This window comes from Glycine soja, chromosome 20 (assembly GCF_004193775.1).
Source record: "Glycine soja cultivar W05 chromosome 20, ASM419377v2, whole genome shotgun sequence".
NCBI lineage: Eukaryota > Viridiplantae > Streptophyta > Magnoliopsida > Fabales > Fabaceae > Glycine > Glycine soja.
Genome location: NC_041021.1, coordinates 45,215,041 through 45,238,611, shown reverse-complemented (window position 1 = coordinate 45,238,611; position 23,571 = coordinate 45,215,041). Strand labels below are relative to the sequence as shown.

The window sequence follows — 23,571 nt, the reverse complement described above, 5'->3', positions numbered from 1 at the left end:
TCAGACTTACTAATTATCTTCAACTAGATACAGTATTGAGGGAATATATTGATTTCTGAAGTGAAAATATGCCAAGCCAAATCATGGAAGACCAAATTCCAGGACATTGAACATGGTGTCCTATAAAGATTTGCATGATAAAAATTGAAATACCACTGTCAAAATTTCCTGAAACAAGCTAATGTGACAACACCAAGCACAGCTGCTCAGCATCACTAACAAATGATTTTGTAAAATTGCATTTAATTGACGCACCTACATAATTCATGTTACAAAGACACAGCTCCACTACAATATACAACGGCCAAGAGGGCAAATCATGAGGTGAAATAATTGCAAGTGTGATAACCGGACAGCAACTAATCCTCCGACGCTCTGCAACGTCACAGTTCCATAGTTTGCAGGCGATAATAGCTTCGATTGATTATTATACATATTTCTCATCTATACCCACCCGTATTGAAAATTATGACCACGACATGCTTGTATGCCACTGCATCAATGGGAATAATGTCTCTGACTATAGTAAGGAATTTTTTTCTCTTTACCTTTACAGAGGTTCAAGAGATCCACTTTTCAATCTTTCCATCCGTGCTTGAAGCCCAGACAATGCTTTCTCATCCATAGGAAGTACCCCACCGTGCATTGTATTCTCAGTACCAACATGCTCTGATGCATGAGGAATCTGGCTAGGAGGAGGAAGTCCATGATTCAAGTTGTCATTTGCACTTGTTAAGTGCCTACCACCAGATTCTGTACTCCCAGCAGCAGCTGCTAATTGCATGCTCTTCATCCTCTCTCTGATTGCATCCAATGTTCCACTGGTTACTGCAGTTCATATGCAACTTCTCCAAGTCAACATTCTTTATTTTAAACTTAAAAATAGGTATAAAAAACAAATAGAATTATGTTACCATACCTCCTGTCATAAATCTATCATTTCTTTGGTCACCTAATGTATAGTCAGAATTTAATGCTCTAGAAGTAATGGCATTCACGGCCCTATTCTCCTCATTGTATGATGATGGGGGTAAATTAAAATTTGTCGGATCAGGTTTCACATTTAATTTAGCATCACCCAGTGGATTTGTGTTTACAGGTGAGAGAGGTGCAAAATCCGGAGAAGATATATTTAAAGATGCCGGTGGAGGGGTAGGCATAGGTAAACTTGAAGGAGTTCTTCCAGCTGCAGCATTCTTCTCCATCTGCAAAAATGTCAAAAATCAATTGCCAATTGTCAAATACTCAATTCTACTACTCCCAATCGCTGGTAGAAATACAAAATGCAAAATCCAATTAAGAACATGTGTTAGTACAAGTAAATTAACTCAACCTGAGCAAGACCATCTCTAATGTAGGTGCGAAATGCCTCACTAGCATTTTGAAGCTGAGCAAATATGTCAACCTAAGATAAAGCACCAGAACCTTAATCAAATGAGCAAAAATGATACAGGCTTAAGGTTTTATTAAAATCCTTACATCTTATCTAAATATTAACATGAAACTTGAAATAAATACTTAGGATGTGTTTGTGTTCCATGCGGTGGAAGAAAATCAAGGAAGGAGAGAAAATTTAGAAATTAAAGGAAAAGTGCAAGGAAGGAAAAATTTTAATTTGTTTCTAGAAGTCAATTTTTCTCTCCCTTTTCCTTCCACTTTCTTACCAACCAAACAAGAAAATACATCACTATGTGTTTCCTTTCCCTTTTATTTTCTTTTCCCCCAATCAAATACACCATTAATTCTTACCTTTGGGTACAATTGGGTAATACGATATAGTTCATATAGACCAATTGTGCAAGTTTGCTTCTCCCCAATCTTCTTAAATATAGCAGCCAGCTCTTGCTGCAATTTAATTTGAGGACAGAAACAGAGTCAAGGGCAAATAGCCTTTGAAGTTGCAGTAAAATAGAATATTAGTAAATAATAACACAAATAAAAACAAAATAAATTATGTATCAATTGTTATTAGGATTGCAAATTAAATCATAGGATTGTAAGATCCTGAGTTTAGCCTCTTCTGTGGTGACTGCTTGTGGGATCGTTGGTGAGTGAGATTAGCGTAGAGTTAATGGGACCATCGATCCCTGCAAGGCAAGCAGACAAAGGTTTCCTGGTCAGAGCACCTTTTGACCCAGTTTTTAAAAACCCTAAATTTCCTTTTCTCCTTCATCTGCAACTCCGTCTCTCCTCCACTTCATCTGCAATCCAAAGTTCACTCTGCTGATGGCAACTGCAACCAACCCACCTCCAGCCTGCACCACCAACTGTGTCTCTTCTTTGGCTCAACGAATTGCAAACTGTAAACAACTGGCTCTACTTATGTTTTTTGAAAATATTATGAACTTATGTTGAATTGTGTGTTTTCTAAATACTGTATTTGGATCTTATGAATTATTGTGATTATGATTTTTCAATTTAAGTTTGTTCAATGTTGTGAATTAGAGGTTATTTTCTTTCTTATGTTGCTTTTTTAACGTGTATATAATTTTGAATTTTAGGTAGGATTATACGATCTAAGTCACAGTCCTATGTAGAATCTTGAGTTTAACAACAATGGATATATCTGTAGTACCCACCAAAATACGGAGAAATAAAGCATAATGATACCTTTAACTGGGCATCAGCTGAATGGGTGCCCGAGGCTGAATTATTGGTTGCTGAATCACCCCAATGGTTTTGTCCCCCAGGACCAGATGCAGTCAACATTCTTGCAGCAGCCAAAGTCTAAAATACAAAAGTGAGAATAAATACCATATAAATAAATCTACTACCACCTTAAAATAAATTAATCTGTTTCAATGTATACCTCAAGATTAAGTTCAATGTAGGCAAGGATGATGGGTTGAGGTTTAGCATCGATAGGAACCATTGAAAGATGACCCTTTATTGCTGCACCACGAAGCTTGACAAGTTCATGCAGTACAGTTTTTACCATTCGTAAAGGTTTGTCATCAGCACCAGCCCTATACAAATAAAACAATAGAAAATAAGTGATTCGAGTTTTTTTTTTTTTTTTAAAAAAGGAGAGTAGTAACTCTATCCAACAAAGTTATATATACCTTCTCCTAATTTCCTCCATTCCCAAGTCTTGCAGGTACAAATGGATGCTTTGAAGTATGCGATCAAGGTCAACATCATAGATAGTGCTCTGAAGAACCTGCAAGCACAAAAAAATAAATGTTAATACTGAACAAAATTTTAATGAACAAAACATATCAAGATAGAATTTGGCAATTTCAACTCTGCTTCTTGACAATGAAAAATAAAGTTAACAATGGATTAATTAATTGAATAACTAATAGATATGTTATATATTCTGGCCCATTATTATAATCATCCACCAACTAAACTTCTAATTTATCATATCCATTAAATATTATAGCAATTGTGTAAACAGTGTGCAAATAAGAAACAGTGCGCCAGAATTTGAGAATGGGAATACAATCAAAAAGGAGGAGGGGAGTGGGACGAGTAATAAGAAAGCGATTTGTTGCATTGGTTGTGAACTGATAAATCATCCCTTCAATAAGCATAAATCATACAGAAAATGACCAAAAGGCCACCCATACATGAACACAATTAGATAGATAAATTTGAGTCCAGCACAAATAATCAATTATCTCTGATCCAGCAACTATTGGTTTATGGGATATATTACATCCAGTCCAATAATATTTTAAAAAATAAAAATAGTTAATTTTATCTTTATCTTATATCCTTCAAGATTTTACTGATGGCTGCACAAGTTACCTTTGTAAGCTTGATAAGGCATTTCACGACTAGATCAGAGAACTTCTGATTTCTGGAAGCAAGTGACTCATTTAATGCTGGTGAAGGCCACCTGGATGAATCTAGTGGCCGTAAAAGATTGATTAAGACAACAAAGGATGAAGTCCGATCAGCATTATCCTGTATTGACAAACACTAGTTACTAAATAGCTGCATCATAATGTTTTTCTCCATATTATCCTACATCTGCCAAATGCCTGAAGTTTCAGTTCAACAGAAAATAGAGGGGGAGGGCAGAGAAAGACTTCCTAACCAAAATCTTAAGCATCAACACATTTAAAGCTTTCAACAATTGGCTTCCATCATCCATATGAGGAACCCTATCATCCAAGAGCCACAGAAGAAGCTCAGTAATGAGACTGTCAAGTGTGCTCTCCTTTACTGCATGCGCTAATCTTTTATTCTGAAAAGTCTGTAAAGAACAAAAAAAATAGCAATTAGAAAGTTATTAAAGACATCAGATGATACCGAAATGCCCCACAAAAAAAAAAGAGGAAATTTACCTGCATGAGAGTGTTCAGCACATATTTACAAGATCGTGATGAGGCACCACCAGTCAAACTGAAGTCAAAAGTTCTTGCAACCTATTTCAAAATAATGGGAGAAACGTTAATACTTAGATATTTCTCCAAATGAGGGAAGCACTTTAGAAAACTATCTCACCTTATTTGCAAGGCATGAAACTAGCCTATCTGCATCTTTCACAAGTTCATCCATAGCACTTCCTTCAGGATCACTAGTGGCCTGAGCTAACTCATGACAAACAACTTTCATTCCATCAACAGACTGCACCAAAAAAAAAAACATTTTGAAAATCAAAGTTCAACCTCCATTTTCAAAAACCAAAAAGAGAATAGGGGAAAAATCTCAAGATATATCTATATACAAATCAGAAAAATTAGTAAGTTTTAACTATCAGCCATTCTAGTCACCTGCTCAGGAGAACCAAAAGAAATAATATCGAGTGCTTCATTCCAATCTGTGGGGCCACTAGCAACAGTCATAGGATGGGGCATCAACTGTCTATCAATGTTACTATCAGGTTGAGCATAATTTTTCCTGACATCAACAAGCATAATAAGGAATAATAAAAGAATGGGAGTTATGCAATTTAGGGAGATAAAATTCACTTTAATCAGGACCAAAAATGAATGAATTTCAATAAAACTTTACCATACCTCAACATTGGACCAGTAAGAGATCTAGCCATTTCTCCACTTTGTTCTGCAACATCAGACCTGGTAATGGAAGTAATAACACATTCACTATTATCTATATTAAACTTTTTTTATATTTGACAATCTACACAAAAAACAAACTCTTCACCTAAGCAAAAAGATTTGGACAAAAAACTTAGGTACAATTCATTTCAAGTGCTTTTGATATTGATCCCCACTTAAAATAGAGTTGTGTCAATAATGCACAATAAGGATTCGTATTGTAGGTTGGTGCTAATGACCAATGTGTAACTCCAATTTTGATTAGCAAATAGTACTAAAAAGCACCTAAAGAACTGCACCCAAGTATTATTTAGGGATTTTTAAGGTTCAACCTCCAGCCTTAATGACATCCCAATATATGGCGCCATCAAAACAAGAGAAGTTATAGAGAGAAAAAAAAAAAGAGAGAAGGAACAAAAAAAATATTTTCAACTTAGGTGCAATAAATCACTCAAGTGACAGATGGAATTACTAATTAAGCATCATAAATCACAAATTGAACAATTTATAATATACACTTAATTCTCCATATTCACACATCCAGACATCTAGTAACTGGCTCAGTCTTTTTTCAAAAATTACTCTCTTTCCATTACCAATTCAATAAAAAAAAATTCCATACTACAATTCTTAAATCTCAACAATCACAATGCATCTTCAAATAGGGCATCAGTTAAAAGATATTTTATGCTTACATCAAATAGGAAAGAAAAATGTCAAAAAAACTATTTCATGCTTACATCAAATAGGGCTTACATCCTTATTTAAAAGATAAAATTAGTTAATATGCTAACGGTAAACAAATGTCAAAAAAAGGGATTCAGTCATGTTTGTTTTCATTTTATATATGATAATCAGGATCAAAAGATCATAGTACAAATTAGAAGGAAATTTTTAATGCATTAACTGCAAAGCATAAATACAGAACAAATTGGAAAGAAAAGACACACCCATTTTCCCTGACTGAGCGCCTTAAATTGGCCCTTGCTTCACCAGGCTTTCCTTCCTTCTTCTTTTCCATCTCCCGGACCTAGTAAATTACACAGCCAAAATCTCAAGATTTCAGTATATCAAAAGGATAAATAAACAAGTATGTACTGACCTTCCACTTGAATCTATCATCTAACATGCTCTTCTGAGCATCAGTTAGCTTCCCAACATATCTCCATATGTCCTCACCTGCATAGCAAGTTTAAAGAAGGAAAATAACTATGCCAGGCCAGGAGGAATGAAGAAAGGTAAGCAAAATTTAGCATCTAAATTCCTCAAGGGGAAAAGAAAGTGGATCAGTTCATCCATAGAAAAGGACATTGACCTCTTGCAATTTACAAAGTAATGCAAAAATACAACCCAATTCAACAAAATACAACAGAAGTACTTTTTTTGAACAAGTTTCCTTCATTGAAAAACAGAAAGAGTTTTACAGTTTATGGCATACCTAGAATTTTATAACCAGTAGCTAGTGCATTTAATGCAGCTTTCCTAGTTTCACCATCCCGTTCTGCAGTCAAACTTGCAACAATTTGCAATGATTTTAGCTGCCCACTAATCTGTCCACATAATGCCAGGAGTAATTATGCAAGGAAACTACTGAATAGAAAAAAAAAAATTCATTATAAAGCATTAGTAACAATACCTCTGCACCATGATGATCAATAATAAATCCAACAAGATCAGCACATTCAATTCGAGTTCGGTTATTCTTTGAGCGCAAACCCTCTAATATATAAGGGAAACATTTAGACGCAGAATATATGGCAACAAATTGTTTGGTGAGCTCCCGCATTTTCTCTCGTACTTTCTCAATGTTATGCCCTAACTGCAACATTAAAATAAGAAATTAAATGTGACTTCCTCATCTGTAACACCCAAGGAAGTACACACTAGTCAAACCAAAAATTTGCTGAAATCAACTAAAAATCAGAAAGATTCACCGGAATAATAACATCCTCAGGTGCCACAAATATTATAGTTGCTAATACAAACCTTCTCTACTAAGCATGGAAGAAACACTGCCACTTCAGATTCTGTCAAAGAGTACCCCTCATCCTTCAAAGTGTCAAGAAGTTCAGGAAGAAATTCCAGCACCTAAGCAATTAAATTGAATAAAGTTAAGACTAACAGCATACATCTCCATAACAAGGAAGGAAAGGAAAAGAAGAAAACTGAAATGAAATCACAACAAAAACAAAAATAAATTGAACCTTCAATAGACATGTTGTGTTTGATTTGCAGAACTGTAACACAAACCACCTCAGAAGAATGTCCAAAACTTCTATAACTTCCTTAGCAATGGATGGAAGTGCCTGAAATGTGCAATAGCAGTTTATACAAGTTCTAGTGCACTCAACGCTTCAAAAGAATGTAATTCAAAATGTTAAAAGAACAACACCTTCTGCAGCATTTCAAGTCCATCAACTTGCTTCTTAAAATCTGCACTTAAGAGTCTCCTATGTAAATCCTCTCTGAAATACTTCATCATATCATTCTGCAAATTGCAGGCACATTTATTATAATTCAATAGTTATAGATAGTTCAAGTTATGCATGATTATTCCTCAAACAAGCATTCCCACCTCAAGATCTTGAATTTGCTCAATACGTGGATCCTCAAACTTAAACCTTCGAACCACCATTCTCTCTCGATCTTCCTGCATGTAAGACAATCCAAATGACAGTCCAACCACATATTTGTAAGATTTTAAACAACGTTTGGTATTACTCCAGTTCAGCCAACAATACCTTATTTGAATCCTTGATATTTAACAAGGCCTGAGACTGGACCGCTATATCTTGAACAGATATTGATTCAGACTTGGTGCCCTTTGTTGCCACAACTCTCTTTTGAGATGATGAAACAAATAGTTAGAAATCAAAACAAATCTAAAAGTACATAATCAAAGAAAAATCAACATACAGAAGATACAGCTCTATTTCCATGTTTTGAAACACCATTGGCAGTTGATTTCCCGGCCTTTGCTTTTGATGTTGCACCCACTGAAACTGCCCTACCTGACTCAAATGACTCTAAAGACCAAAAATATATGAGGAGTTAAGAGAAGATATATTAGCACAAATTCACCAAAATTCGCAAAGAAGAATGAACCAAAGAACGTGCCTTGAAAAGCTCCATATGGTTTCAACTTCTCAAGAACTAGTGTCAGTGCTGGTCCATGAATATCTTTAACCATCTTTTCAATCTAAAAATAAGTAAACAATTCCAAGATGCTTGATATTACAAGAATATTAAGGAAACAAGGGAAGAAACCAGCATTTTTCTTATGCACATACCATTTCATGTCCACTAACTCTCAGTATCTCATTAATACAAGCCTCTGATGCCTTGCGAACATCGGAAGATTTATCCTAAGAAGAAGCCATCATACATTTTGTTCCAAGAATAGTGTGCATTAGAACTAATTTGATAAATGGCATAAAAAATGAAAAAGCAGAATTCAGAGTAACCAGATCATACTGTCATTGCAGAAGAGGCAGGCTTCAGCAGTTGTGCAGCCTCAGCAAAACTACTTAACTCAGAAAGTTGCTTTGATAACCAATCAAAAAGATCTTTACGCCCTTCAGCGCCAAGTTTAGAGTCCATCAAAGCAATTGCAATATATGAAACCTACAGTAAAACCATGCTCAGGACACATATACCAAGACAAAAGAATGACAGAACACAGGATCAGCACAGAACACAGACCATTTTATCCAGATGAACAGCAGCCAGCCAAGCGTCTAATGTATTCAGCACACATTCTCTCATGTGCTTCTTGTTGTCACCAAGACATTTCAATACATCAGACAGAATACCCTGCAACAAACCATTTCAAGAAATATTCAAATAGAAAACGGCAAAACAGTACCAAATGGGAAAAAAATACAAAAACAGAACAGAATCCTCTTACCTTGCTTGCCTTCTCTACAGCTTGCCCCATTGCAGATGCAACATTGCCAATTGTTGTCAAGGAAGCCATGACAATGTTTTTGTTGCTATCAACAAGTCGTCCCCTAAGAGCCCCAAACAACTCACCTGGTAATAGAACAGGTAGGAACAATTAACAAATACAAAGACTGACAAATTTTACAATAAACAAAATAATTAACTAGAATAATTACTAAAAGATAAACATGCAACTTATCCATTTCGGGAGGAAGTTAATGAAAGGGGAGAGTAGAGAGAGATCATATGGTTAAAAAAAAATAAAAAATAAAACAACATGCTAATGGAGTACCAGTTCCAGTTGCTTGAATGCGCTTATTAGCCTCTTCCAATATTTTGTTTACAGCATCAACAGACTCCATACGAACCTATAGTAAGTAATGCACAGAAGCATTAAAAGCAATAGCACAATAATATACTTCCTCAAATACTGAAAGCTCAAAGCAACCTTAAATACAAAAATTAAAAGCAAATTGCTAGCTCTTATCAACCAAACCTTCCAATCAGGGCTTTCCAAGCTCTTCAGAAGAGTTGGTGTGATTTTTCCACTGATGTCTTCACGAGGCAAGCTATCCAGTCCCCCAGCAACGGCAGTCGAAGATGAGTCTGATGCCCTGACAGTTCTCTTGGTAACTGCAGATGCTCCCTGAAGCAGGAGAAAACAAAATACAATAAAATGACGGCATTAGGAAATCATGATACTACATAGAACCAATGTTTTAAATCTCGGATAGCAGAGTGTAACGGCTGACTCAAAAAATGCTATAGTGGGATTGCATATAGCGGGATAGCTGATATTTTGAAATTTTTTATAGTTTATATAATGTATACTGTGTGCATATAAATTCTCAAAAATGACAAAAATTAATGACATTCATAATTTACAACAAAAAGTCTAGGCGTCTTGCACAAAACATACAAGTAAATACCAACAAATGTTAAATACAAGCTTCCTAGATAGGAATTATATATCATCAGCCATCATCATCTTCTAAATCCAAGTCTTCTTTATCATTTTCACTACATCTACAGATATCATTTTAGGAAATTAAAATCCCACAAATAGCCCTCCAGAAAAGCCTAATGTCTCTATTCAGAGGGATTTTTTGGAATCAACGCATAGCGCCCGCTATGGACGCTACATGAACTGCTCCGCTACAGAAGCCCCCATAGTGGGCCGGAGCCGCTCCACTCTGCTACACCACTATTTAAAACCCTGCATAGAACTAACCTCATCAAACATAACATACCTCAAATGGATTCTTCTCATACTCCGTATCCAGGGCACTGAGCAGTGCAGGTTTTACATCAGTAAGAAACCCTTTAATGTCTGCAAGGAGAAAAACCTTAGAGCCTTGAAAAACAAATTGAGAGAAATCAAAATTTGATAGTTAACGCAAAGTGACCTGGACCAACAAATCTATGCAGAACACCCAAGAACTTAATTGATGCATTTCTAGTAGCAGCATTACTTGACTGCAGCCCAATCTCTTTAAGAAAATCAATTAAATCCTGCAAAACAGGATTTACATTAAACCATAGAAACTTCCAACAAAAAATGTAATAAAAAATACAAAAATAAAATATCTTAAAAATATGTAAATTCAGATAATGCACCTTAAGCTTTATATGTGAGACACCAAAATCTTCAACAGCAGAAACCATCCACAAAATTCCCTCACTAAGAACCTTAGGATTCTTATGCTCCTTCATGATCTTGTAAAGCTACAGTAAAATTTAGAGTTTTTCAAACATTATTTGATAATACATAAAGATAAACAAAAATATTATACAGCCAAAAGGTACAACCTGAATTTTATATGAATTCCAACATAGGCATTAACCTAATAGCAGGAATTACCTACAAAATTTAAACACTTACACAAAGCCTATTTTAGAACTTTTATTCAGCTAAGCCCAATTACTATTTTGATTATGCTACAAAATCACAAACAGAATATCCAAAAAAATATTACCGCTATATTATTTTTTACCCTGACGAACTTTTTGTCAAGTTTCATAAAAAGATTTTTTTTACTCACTAATTTTAGTAAGAAATTATGATTCTACAATGAAATATACAATTTACCTGATTATATAAATAGCCAAAAACTTATTAAATAAAAATGTATATGCTACAATATGTTTGTTATGCCAACCATCTTTTTCAAAGCCACATAGATTTGAGGCAAGTTTCCACCTCATAATCTTCAGATAGTTAGCAATGGATAATCAAAAACAGTGCAAAAAAATGACATTCAACAGTGGAAATGCAATTCAATTATTTAAAACAGTGACAACACAAAATGAGTAGCTAAATAATCATAATTTTACCATATGACTCTTCCAACAAAAATAAAATATCAAGCATGTCCTTCCCAGGGCATAGATTTTAACGATTCACAACACAAGCTAGGTTGCACTTGTGCGGTTATCCCTAACAATTAGAAGATTTGCTAATAAAGGGCAACCATACTTACTCTTTCAAAAATGAATCCTGGACCGACTGCTTCAGACAAAGTACTCAGGCATTTCATAGCATGAGCACGTGTCTTAATATCTGCTACACGTTCACTTAGTCCTACCAATGAGAAACAAGATATAAATCAGACTAGTCATTCATAAAGTAAGCATATCATTGACACCAAGAAAAATAGTAAACATATCACAAAGATTCCATTTTACGATAGTGATTATTATTGGCAATAGCTAAATTACCCACCTGAAAGGCAAAGTACTACACACTTCTTTGGAAATTTAGTTGCAGTTGAACCTATATGAGTGATAACTTCAATAACCTGCTGCTGAACCTGAACAAGAAAATTACAAGCATTAGATCACATTTATAATATCCTTCCTACAAATCATTTTAAAACCCAAAAGAAAATATCTTTGAACCTGAACATTTTTCTCACTCCATCCAGGTAAAGTGCAGACTAAACGAATCAAAATTTCTACTGATTGGTCAAGGTCCTGTAAGCCTTCTACTTTCTGTTTCAGTGAAGAAATGGCTGCAGAAATCTAACTTCAGCAACCTTACTTGTCAAGCATGTCCAAAAGACATCACGGGAAAATTAGAAATAAAACAGACTACATCTCATCATCTGTAACCCCATCACATTTGACCACTGGGTTTAGCAGGCCCAATTTCAAAATATATCCCAAGATAAAATTCTATTGAAGTGTGAATATGGAATGACCAATTTCAATATACCGAGAAGAACCCCCAAAAAAGCAACAATTATACTATACACTAAAATATAAAAACTCAATTTACAATACAAGGAAAAACAAGCTTGAAATACATATAAACAAATGCACCAGCATTCTTAGAATGTGGATTTGGACCTAACTCAACCCCAAAAGCTAACTCACAGGATGAGGGTTGCCCCCCACTTATATATCTATTTTGGCACTATCTCTAGCCGATGTGGGACTTGGGTTTTTCCCAATAAGCATTCTCTAGTATCCAACTTGGAAAACAACTTCATCAAAAGACCTGAGAAGTACCTATAAGATTGGCCAAGCTATTCAAAAGAAAAGCATAAACAAACAAAAAATGGACTTGGGCATGTAGACTATGTAGTCATGATTTGGAGGTTAAATCCTCCACCAGGCTACCTATCCACCTCATTTAAGTCACAACAGACAGGAGACTACCAACCTTCTAGACGCTCCTTCCACACAGCACTTTTTAATTGAGTGATAGTATCCGACTGTATAAGAGAACCTATTCGGCTTTCAATCTCTTCAAGACTCATCTCAGTAGGCTGCATAATGTTACATACACAAAGATTGTATCATTAGTTCTCACAGAATCTGTGATGGCAGATTCAGATCAGAGAAGAAAAACAGATATCAATTTACCTCAACATCCTCAGGTGGTTCAACAGATTTTGAAGCCTTCACTTGTGGAACTCCATCTGTTTTTTTGTTTGTCCCCGACTTTACAACCCCCCCTTTCTTAGCAACAGGCTGGAATGTGCAAATTATTGTACATATCAACTCGCATGCATAAAAAATAATACCATATGTTAATTTTACATGCAAGAAGATGCAATCTTACAACTGACTGAACAGGTCTCTTTCCACTAAGCATGCCTGCAGCTGACCTTTTGACAAATGCACTTTCAGAGGACTGTATGCAAATCAAGTGAAAAGTAAATGTTGGTCTCCAATATATACTTTCAACTTTAAAATTAAAACATTCATAAATTTTATTATCTCCATCTTTAACATGGTTCTCAAATTCCTGTCCAAAATCCATTAGCAATGTAGCATTCATATTCCCATTTGATAATGATAATGATCAAAGAAAGAAAGGGAAACTTGACAGAGGAGAACTAACAAACTACATATGATCCAACAAAAATAGTCAATCAACTCTATGTGCAACACATTAAAGAAATGAAACTGAAGATTAGTCAAACTAAACTAAATTAAAGAAAATTAAACCCACCTCCGCAGAAGATGCACTTACACGTGTATTTTGCACAGAAGCTGGAACATCATTATCAAGTGTCAGAATAAAAAAATCAAGTTTACACATTTAAAATTAATCAAATCACAATTTAGAGAGACAATCAAACTAAGGTGGAAACATGCTCATGCAAGATTTGGGAAAATTCAAAACAGTGTAACTGACAATTTGAGTGTTGCCCAGCATATTTATAGAAATTCAATGTCTGGTTGAGGCATAATTCAAAAAGCAATGATCAGCATGATAGTAGGAATTTTATTATCTGATTAACCATGATTAAGCAATGATCACCTAGTGGGATAAGGCGTTGTTGTTGTTGTTGTTGTTGTATCCAAATCAATGGAAATTTATGACCGATAATTATTATAATCAATGGTCAATCTGATCCAATTTTAAATAGGTTGGTGCCACAATAGAGAAACAACATATGTTCAAAGACATGGGCGCATACACCAGTAAACCTAAATTTGAAAAGCATATAAGGTTGTTAACATTTAAGAAGGCAGGTGAAATTCAATCCAGCTGCAAAACTCCACCCACTACTTTGAGAAAGAAATCGGCTATGTGCATCACAGATTGAAATAGTTAAAGAAGTTCAAAGGCATGTGCAAATACACTAGTAAGCCTAAATTTGAAATGCAAACAAGGTTGTTAAGATTTAAGAAGGTAGGTGAAGTTCAATCCAACTGCAAAACTCAACCCCCTAATTTGAGAAACTGAGAAAGGAATCAGCCACGTGCATCACAGATTGAAATAGTTAAAGATGGATGAGTATCTACATTTGGAAAAATGCACATCATTGGCAAAATTTTCACAGTACTCAAAGATGGGAAGGGCAGAGTGCAAATAAATAATGATAATAAATCAGTATAATTCAAGTTTTAAATTCCAACTCAATTGAAGAGGCTCAAAAAAAAATTTCATTGGAAGGCACTAAGGTAGATAGTTTCTTTGGGCTGCTGTGCTGGGGGGGATTATCTTGAGGTACTTGAGCAAGCCCTATCTGTTAAGCCTCTTCTTACAGGGGAAAGTTTGTTCTAAAATTCATTCTCTCCTTCACATCTAATAATATTTTTCTATTAAAAAAGAATACAAACCTGCAGAAGAAGCCCCAGGCACAGCATCTTCAGAACCTGAAATCATTTCCGAAAGCTTCTTTCTTCTAACATCATCAAGTTTCTCCAGCGACCTCTCCAGAGGTCTCATGCCAACTGACTATAACAGAGTGAACAATATGATGCTCAAAATCTCAACAGCAAAAGCACATTCACAAGCACGCAAGCAGATGTAGTTGTAACAAGTTTTACCTTAGCTATTCCTGCCAATGCTGAAAAGGCAGCATCCCTGACTTCAGGAGTACCGTCATTTAGGCACTGCAATATCCAAATTTTAGCATTTTCAAAAGGTGAATAAATAAGCACGAGTCAAACATCTACAATGTACTTTTTAAAGAAACACAATTGAAATAAATAGTATCCTATAATAAACTACAGCTCAGAACTTGAAGACTATACATGGGGCAAATAAACACAACTGTAACCCAACAGTTTATTGAATCAAGTTCTGAGTGGTCCCTAACATCAAGGAAAGAAGGGGATCAAACTGATATTTAAATAAAAAGTAAATCGCTTTTAAATTCCACCAGGAAAAACAAAGCATGTTTACTAAACAAAATTAAACAGCAAGAACAAACTGACCTCCATACAGATTGGCACATAATCCTTGTGCACCTTCATAATAACACCCTTGTTACTTGTTTCAATACAAAAAGTCACCCAGGTCAACGTTAACGATCGCACAAGAGGGACTTTGTTTTTTGTGGCTGTCTTAACATCTGCAACAGATTAAATATAATACACTCAACAAGAAGCAAACATAAAACACTAATGACAAGCAATGATACATTAAATTTAGGGAAAACGTACAGAGAAATACAAAGAAAAACTTGAAATGCAAATTAAAATCAATGAGTGTTTCACACAAGTAATTAAAGAACCAATATAAATCTATGACCAAATAACAGCAGGGAATCATAGAAGGAGTTTGCATCATGTCTTGCTGAGGATACAAAGGGAAATGACTTAGAGATGTAGGATTATAATCTTCAGATTGGGAACTAATAAACTTCACCAGGAAAAACATCAAACAGGGCAACGCCATGGGAAGGTGGGACTATAAGAAAAAAGAATGCTGTAGATTCTAAGATTCTTTAAATCCAGTGATTAAATCCTTTAACCTGTATCCTTTGATATAGAAGACTACTATAAAATTCAGTAAAAAAAACAAGGAGGGGAACCTGCCTTCAACAATATCTATAAGGCTGATGCATCCAGCTTTGTGCATCGCTTGAAGAGTCTGCGTCAATGCCTCAGCCAAAGCAGGTTTTTTCTCCTTCAATTTTTCCTATTCATTCAAGAAGAAAGATATTAAGGAAGAAATATATGAAGAACAGTAAATTATTATTTTATGACACAAAAACAATTCACAATTTACTTAACAAGAATTTCCATGAAAACTAGAAGCATAATTCTCCTGTTAAGAATTTCTGTCTATCAGTATATGTCAATGTATAACTGTGAAAACAGTTTTGTATTTTGTCTAAGGACTGTTAGCCTTTGTTAACAGCACCCATTCTGTAATGAATAACTACTGTAAGGGATGTTAGCTTTTGCTAACAGCACCCATTTCGTGTTAGTTAGTAATTCAGGGAGTACAAGGGCTTTTCTAACTACACCTCAATAGGATCAGTTAGTTAGCTTTCTGTTAGAGTTAGTTATAGTTAGTTCAGTTGTATAGAAGTCTATAAATACCTGGATTGTAACTACCTCTAACTAACTTTCTGTTTCTTTCTCTTTCCCACCTAAACTCTATATCAACACCTCTAAAGGCATTCAAGAATCAAGACAGAAGACAATCAACTTTCTCAAAACCAAAATCAATTGCTTCTAAAACACCACAACAAAAAGGGAAATGCAGGTGATGAGCAGTTCAAAATGAGAAATACCATACTCTCTCAAACCCATTTCAGTTGACCAACCATTTTAAAACAGAGAATGACTTGATTGCATGCAAGAAAGACATGTTAATTAACACTGTTGCATGTAACACATAACCAAATAAGACATATAAAGTTAATAGACCCCACAGTAAAATGCATTCAATTGTTAACCCCTTAGACATGTGGCTGCTGAATAGTACTTACAAGTAAAACAGGCAATAAAAAACGAGAACTCGAAGAAAAATGAGTTCTTAATCCACGAGCAAGATTGCCAATAGCCTGGACAGCTTCAACTGCAACAGCAATATTCACATCTGTAATAAGCTGCAAGCAAAAACTACTAGTTAAACTTTAGTCAGCCTAAAATACATCAGTAACAAAGAAGATACCAAAACACAAAATGTTAACTATGTTCAAGATCATGCAAATGGCCAATGATTCGCATAAACAATTAAACATCTGAGTAAGAAAGGAACAAAATGTGCCACAACCAATTTCATGGATAAGCAAACCTTTTTCCTTTACAATATAGTCATAATCATAGTGTGATACTGGGATAAAATACATTTATGCTCTGTTTGGTACTCAAGAAAGGAGAAGGAAGGAATGGGGAGAGAAGGAAAGATAAGAAAATGAACTGTTTTCTTTTGGTTCCTAAAAATGGGAAGGAAGGATTGAAAAACATGCAGGGCCCACATATCTAGCTTTCTTCTTAAAATGGATAGAAAAGGAGAAGTCTTGTCTTATAAGTAAAATGACTAAAATAGTACTCCCTCTGTTTCTTTTTAAGTGTAGAAATTTCAGAAAAATTTTGTTTCTATGTATCTGTCATTTGCAAAGTTCAAGATCACATTAATTATTTTTTTATTAATTATACCCTTAATTGTTTTCTAATATATAATTATCTTTACACATGCATTTATTGTGGAGTGAGATGAAAAAGGGATAAAAAGGAAATCCCATGACTATTTTATTATAATCAAGAAAATTTATTATCTTTCTTGGTTTCTACACATAAAAAGGAACGGAGGGAGTATTATTTTTGTATATTTCTTTTTCTTTAGTGGGGATATTTATGTCATTCTATACATAAATTTAACTTTGTTTACTTTCATTTTCATTAATTCATTCCTAGCAAATAACTCATAAAATCATCTCACTTTCCATTCTTTTTCTTCCTTTCTCATTCTTTTCCTTTCACTTTCTTTCTTAAACTAAACACTTACATAAGCAAGTCTAAATATAACCCTTACAGGGAGAAGCTCCAGAAGCATGTCTAAACATAACCCTTACAGGGAGAAGCTCCAGAAGAAATAGCCCAGCAATAAACAGGAAGAAGTTGGAAAGAAAAGGGGCACAAAATAATAGAGGGAGTAACTCTACACTACCTAAATACAACGAGATTAAAGAAAATATGTCCCAGTAACAAGACTTAAATGGAAAATTATTATGCTCTAATCCTTTTAAAGTCATGTCAGTGGCAAAACTAACAAACCAGACCCAGGGTATTTTGCCAATAAGAAAAATAACTCATCAACATCACCTAATCATCAACACAAGATATATCCCAAGTCTAAACAGACACAACATTTGAGTGGAAACATATAGATCTAAACAATGTCAGAGCTTTATTAACAAAAGGCAAGGCCAAGTCACATCATTTCTAACATGCACATAATATACCTTTTTTAAGGTCCGACAAACTTCAGAGAAATCACCAGGAGAAATTCTTTTAGTTGATGCAAGCTTTGTTAGCTCAGCAACAGCCTCCTTCCGTTCAGACCATTTGGTAGCTTTCTGAATATTAACAAGACAGATTCAAACTCATATAGCTAAAATAAAGGTGCATTAGTTACTGAGTACAATCCGAGAAATGGGGCAGAAAACTAACAACTCCATCCCAAAATCCTGACTTCTCCAAAGGAATCAATATATCAACAGGATCAACAAGTTCATATTCGTCGATTTCTTGAGGAGCTGATAATCAAAGTATTTGAAAAATGAGAATATTAGTACTACAAGGGAAAGACATGTTAACATGTCTGAGAAAAAGAAAAACATACTCCAGATACTAAATCTTACATACCATCATTCCCAGATTCTTCAGAAGGGCCAGGACCCACAACCTCTGACACAGCTTCCTGTTCAGGTTCCTTATCTTGCTCAGATCTACGACATGATAGAATAAAATGGTAATGTCCATACACTGATTTACATCAACATATTGAGCTAAGAAAGATTCACACGACTGGTGTAAGCATCAGCTGTGTTTGCTAAAAGTTGGTCACAGTCCAGTGGCTAATGCCTTCTTTTGTTACTAAAATAAAACCTTACTAAGCATGTTGGAATCTGGAACTACCACCTAGAATTATGTCATTTGACCTCAGAAAAAACATTATATTTATAACAATGCTTGGCAGGACTTGAATATGCCTCTCTGAATTGTTTGCTCATGATATTAACTTTCCCAACATTCAATTATTCAATTTCTTTGAGGAATATTTTAGCATCTATGACCTCTATATTTATGATGGTATAAAATTTATGCACATACACATATATGGCCTCTGAACTTATGTCCCCCGTTATTCACTCTTCAACAAATCAATTAGCACTTGCAAAAGGAAAAAGAATAATATATCTATAGGTTAAGCTCTTTAGTTAGAAATTGTTTCAAGGTTCTGAACGTTAACAGAAAAATGGGAACTTGGGGAGGCAATATAACACCTGAATGCACAAATCTGAAATTTCAAACAAACATTCCAAAAACAATTTAAGGGATAAAAACACAAACAGACAACTTTTACAAAAAAGACAAATTCAAAATACTAAGAACAATAAATGGGATCAAATTCAAAATAATTACAAAATAAAAGGAAGAAGTAAAAAGAATATGGATGCACATAAGTTGCAGCTACATGCATGCTGCAGTGAGTATACAAAAGACCCGATCCTTGTATTGAATACTCGGGATGGGAAAATTCAAAACCATCAAAATCAGCATCCACCTTATTTTACGGGTTGGCTTTGCTGTTCCTGTAACATTTACAAGCTCTGCCTCTAGCTCTTTTTTCTACAGAAATGGGGAAAAAGGTACTCTAAGATTTCCATATGGAGGAGAACATAACAAATCAGAACAACTACAAAAATAGACAACTAATTTAGCTTACCATTGTGTCTCTCATTTTCTCAAACAAAATTGATTTTACACTATCTTTACCAATCCAACGGCAAAGTTCAAGAGTCAACCCTTTAGAGGATGCACGAACATTTTGATCTTGATGATCAAAGAGTTCTGGAAGCATCTTCAAAATTCTTTTTGGGGGCACAATTTTTGCACCAAAATCACTAGCAGCATAAAAAATAATAATTGTATAAGATTCATAAAAAAAAAAAAGAGACAAGTATTATATATGTTGCATCAAAGAGATTCCAAACCTTAAAGCTTGAAACATAACATCTATTGCAGGTACCACCGCTTTAGCAACTTTGTTTTTTATCGCTTTCTCCATTGCATCCTAAAATAACCAAAAACCTTGAGAAAATAACAGAAAAGGAAATGACTAGTAGACATTTAGTTATTGATGCGTAAACCCCAAAGAATTCGCCACATTTTGAACCAAAAACACAGAAAATGGAAAACAAGCCTATTTGAAATCAATGGTTTTGGGGATTGAACATTGCAAATATTAAATATTAAAACATATATATGTACCCATAAAATATATAGTTGCATTAAAAAGGCTTTTATTATTATTGACACTTTTTTACATGTACCATACCCTTAATAAAATACTTTTAATAGAAATTAATAAAGATTCAAAATTAAAATATTACCAACATTTGCATACTAAAGTCATTACCAACTGCCTTGAGGAAGAAACAGAAACGAAAGAAAAAAAATGACTAGTAGATGCACTGTTATTGACTTATAAAACCTAAAGAGAATTCTCCACGTAATGCATATTCTGAATCAGTAATAAAGAAAATGGAAAACAAGGACAATTGAAATAAAAAATAGTATGCAGGATCAAACCATGAAAGCATACGCAGAAATGGATCCCTAAATATATATTTTTATCAAAAAGGTTTTTCCTATCATTAGTTGACACTTCTTGCATATATCAAAACACCGTCTAACACTCATTCTTAGGACAGGGATAACTGGACAAGTAACCCATGGATGATTAAACCATCCCTCTGTTGTCTTCAAGACGAGGACAGCAAATATTTGCCTTTCTAGTTTCTAGGGTCTATAAATAAAAGAAAAAACCTGAGATAAATCATTCATTCAATCATAAGTGAAAGAAAACATCAAGAATATAATTTCTAAAAATACTATAACTAAAACCCTTTGTGTTTAACATTGTAATCTAAACTAATAATTGGGTGATAGAGGGAGAGTTTTCCATTCCCAGCGGCCCCAAAGAAAGACAAATTTCGAAAGAATCATATAGGCGAACGCAAATTAAAGTTGATCTCTTCACTGCCTAACAAACTAAGAGGCAATATTGATACCTATCAGCATTTAACTTTATCTGCCCATGTATGATATAACTAACAGCAAACAACCATGATACAATTCAGCATGCACATAACTGGAAAAACAGACCAAAAACTGGCATTGTAATTAAACTGCTAGAAGTTTTTTTTATGTTCGCAACCACTGCCAACATAAATTAAAATTAACGAGATAAACAGTACAAACCTCACTACTGAAACAAAACGCATGAGCAATCACTATTCAGCAATCACCAAAGACATTAAATAGCAAAGAAACCAAATACGCAAAAGAACAGTACCAGAAACGCATCCACGGCCTCTAATTCAATCCATAGCAAAAACACTGCCTGAGCCTTCTCCACCGTCTTCGGCCTCCCTGTCAGACATTTCGCCACAACTGCATCACAAACCTCTTTCCCGTACCTACTCCCAAATTCAAATTCAAATTCATTAAAGAACGGTAACTTCCTCAAAACAAAACATGCAATCCAATTCGAAAGGCAACGAAACAAAAACAACAAAATCCTCACCTCGCGGCGTCGGCATCGGCAGCTCGCAAGTACGCAATCAATGCATCGAGCGCCTTCTCTTGCACCGGCGCATTCGAATCCGTCACCGTCTTCCTGAAAAAATGACCTGCCAAATTCAAAAAAGAAAAAAACAGAAAAACAAAACCACGAATCAAGATCCACCAAACGAAAATGTACCATAACAAGTAACAACTCGGAAGAAAACCGCATCCAGATCCGCCACACGGAGATCAGGGAGCGAATCGGAAAACGCGAAAACCCTAGGCGAAGAGAAAATTTATAAAAAAAAAAAAAACACCGACCGAATTCGCGGATGCGAGAGTCCTTGGGATCGGTGATGGAGTCGCAGAGCGAAGCCAAATCGATGTTCGCCTCGTTGCGCACCTTCCAATTCTTGTGGAAGAGGCGATCCTCCCATGGCAGTTTCTTCGCCTCCTTCAGCAACTTCTCTTCCTCCGACATTTTGCAATCTACAATCCGCGCGTCCCGACCCTATCGATCTCCGCCGAATTCTTGAGAGAGAAAGAAGTGAGAGAGAGTGTGAGTGTTTGTGTTCGGTGGTTTTTTGTATTTTTGGTTTTTTCGTGTGAGGGCGAGAGGGAAGCGGGGGAAGAAAAACGGTGAATGAGGGTGCAAAAGGCTTTTTAACTTCGCTTAAAAAACACAACACAGAGAGAGGGGGGGAGGAGATTTTTGTTTTTTGGATTTTTCTTTTATATTTGGTTTTCGTCACTTGGGACGGGGATGGTATATTGGTATTTACGTTTTTCTTAGCCACGTTACTTTCGGGAGCGTGGACACAACGCCAATTTTTGAATTGAGATCTCCCTCACAAGTCACACGTCACATCACACTACATCAAATTCAAAAAGATTCAAGATTTGTGTTACTGTTGTGTTGGTTAAGGTTTGGCATTAGAGTGAAATAAAGAAAATAAACAATAAATAAAAAATATCTTTTTAAATGGAAAAAATTATTTATTTGAATTTATGAAAATTAATTAATTAATTAAAAAAATATTTCATATTACCTCCATTTTTATATATGATATTCTTTCCACTAATTCATACTCTTGAAAAAAATTAATTTAGTTAATAATATTAAATTTGTCAATAAGTTATATTATACTTATAAGTTATCTTTAATGTTTTTTAAATTAATCGTTAATTTTTTTTTCTTAATTTTTTTCTACTATTATTAACATATTTATTAATTTTTAACTTTTTATATTATTAGAACATTATTTCATATTTTAAGAAATTAAAATAAATCTTACATTTTATGTGAATTTTGGGGAAAAGTTTATTTTTTTGAACTCGCAATAAAAACATTTCTTTTTATCATTCATCTTTTCAAACAAATAGTCAAATTTTAGGAATTATATCTTACCTTCTTCTTTTCTATTTTCTTACACTTCATTTTTATATAAAAAAGTTTTCTTCCTTTATATTTTTATTCTCAAACAAATAGTTAAAACTAATATCTTTACACAAAATAAATGGCTGCTTCTATATGATGAAAAAATCATAAATTAATATTTTTCAATATATAAAATAAATTATAGTTAAAATTCATAATAAATAACCTTTAAGTATAACAATTATATTTTAAATTTACAACGAACAACTTAAATAGTGATATAAATTTATTTATAACTATTGACAATTTTTTTAAAAGAACTATTGAAATTCAATCAATCCAAAGATAAAAATAAAAGATTATAGATTAAAATAAAAGAAAATTTGGTTATGTAAAAGAGTTTATTATTTGTGCTCTAAGTTCTATACTACCGTTTAATCATAAATTATTGTTTGAATTACATTAAAATAATTATTTAAAAAATTAATCGACTTATCACACATAATAAATTATGATTAGATAATTGTGTAAAAAATATTATATTATTAATATATAAGAAAATATGTTATGCTCTGACATCAAATTATAATAAATTTATTAATTTTTATGATAATTATCTTAAAAATCACACCTACAATAATTATTTATTAGTTAAAAATAAAAATTTTTATATTGATAATATTTTTTTAAAGCACATATATCGTCCACTATAGACAAACTTTACAAATATTGTAAGACCAATATGGG

General features: G+C 34.1%; 1 protein-coding gene across 3 annotated transcripts; it reads right to left on the bottom strand.

Moving 5' to 3' along the window:
- Positions 1 to 28: 28 nt before the first annotated feature.
- On the bottom strand, positions 29 to 22,168 carry LOC114403276 (protein MOR1-like). 3 transcript variants are annotated; one of them, XM_028366119.1, is made up of 54 exons: positions 21,768 to 22,167; positions 21,466 to 21,571; positions 21,235 to 21,358; positions 19,871 to 19,950; positions 19,603 to 19,780; positions 19,441 to 19,505; positions 18,519 to 18,601; positions 18,324 to 18,409; positions 18,116 to 18,229; positions 16,637 to 16,756; positions 15,735 to 15,837; positions 15,132 to 15,268; positions 14,742 to 14,807; positions 14,532 to 14,649; positions 13,414 to 13,454; positions 13,021 to 13,092; positions 12,822 to 12,929; positions 12,619 to 12,724; positions 11,853 to 11,965; positions 11,677 to 11,764; positions 11,435 to 11,535; positions 10,572 to 10,679; positions 10,361 to 10,466; positions 10,205 to 10,284; positions 9,451 to 9,600; positions 9,247 to 9,322; positions 8,920 to 9,044; positions 8,715 to 8,825; positions 8,487 to 8,636; positions 8,303 to 8,377; positions 8,130 to 8,211; positions 7,929 to 8,038; positions 7,754 to 7,852; positions 7,588 to 7,662; positions 7,405 to 7,500; positions 7,217 to 7,318; positions 6,999 to 7,100; positions 6,649 to 6,831; positions 6,451 to 6,562; positions 6,115 to 6,191; positions 5,963 to 6,042; positions 4,971 to 5,030; positions 4,725 to 4,851; positions 4,456 to 4,578; positions 4,296 to 4,376; positions 4,046 to 4,204; positions 3,754 to 3,912; positions 3,063 to 3,160; positions 2,810 to 2,966; positions 2,611 to 2,727; positions 1,750 to 1,845; positions 1,334 to 1,405; positions 920 to 1,205; positions 29 to 828 (listed from the first exon to the last, which is right to left on the bottom strand). In XM_028366119.1, exons 1-54 carry the CDS (start codon positions 21,925 to 21,927, stop codon positions 551 to 553), a joined length of 6,081 nt encoding a protein of 2,026 aa, XP_028221920.1. In that variant the 5' UTR covers positions 21,928 to 22,167; the 3' UTR covers positions 29 to 550. The 3 variants fall into 3 exon arrangements, with proteins under 3 accessions (XP_028221920.1, XP_028221922.1, XP_028221921.1); XM_028366121.1 differs by lacking the exons at positions 29 to 828; positions 920 to 1,205; positions 1,334 to 1,405; positions 1,750 to 1,845 and adding an exon at positions 1,887 to 2,300 and having other exon boundaries at positions 21,768 to 22,168; XM_028366120.1 differs by lacking the exons at positions 29 to 828; positions 920 to 1,205; positions 1,334 to 1,405; positions 1,750 to 1,845 and adding an exon at positions 1,888 to 2,087 and having other exon boundaries at positions 21,768 to 22,168.
- Between the last annotated feature and the right edge of the window lie 1,403 nt (positions 22,169 to 23,571).

Bases quoted from the DNA above. Each gene is read 5' to 3' on its own strand.
- LOC114403276 (XM_028366119.1), bottom strand. From the start codon at position 21,927: ATGTCGGAGGAAGAGAAGTTGCTGAAGGAGGCGAAGAAACTGCCATGG. The intron at 8,637-8,714 runs GTCTGTGTTCTG...GTTTTACTGTAG, and splicing joins CTGTTCATCTGGATAAAATG to GTTTCATATATTGCAATTGC. The intron at 7,663-7,753 runs GTATTGTTGGCT...TCTTACATGCAG, and splicing joins ATATCAAGGATTCAAATAAG to GAAGATCGAGAGAGAATGGT.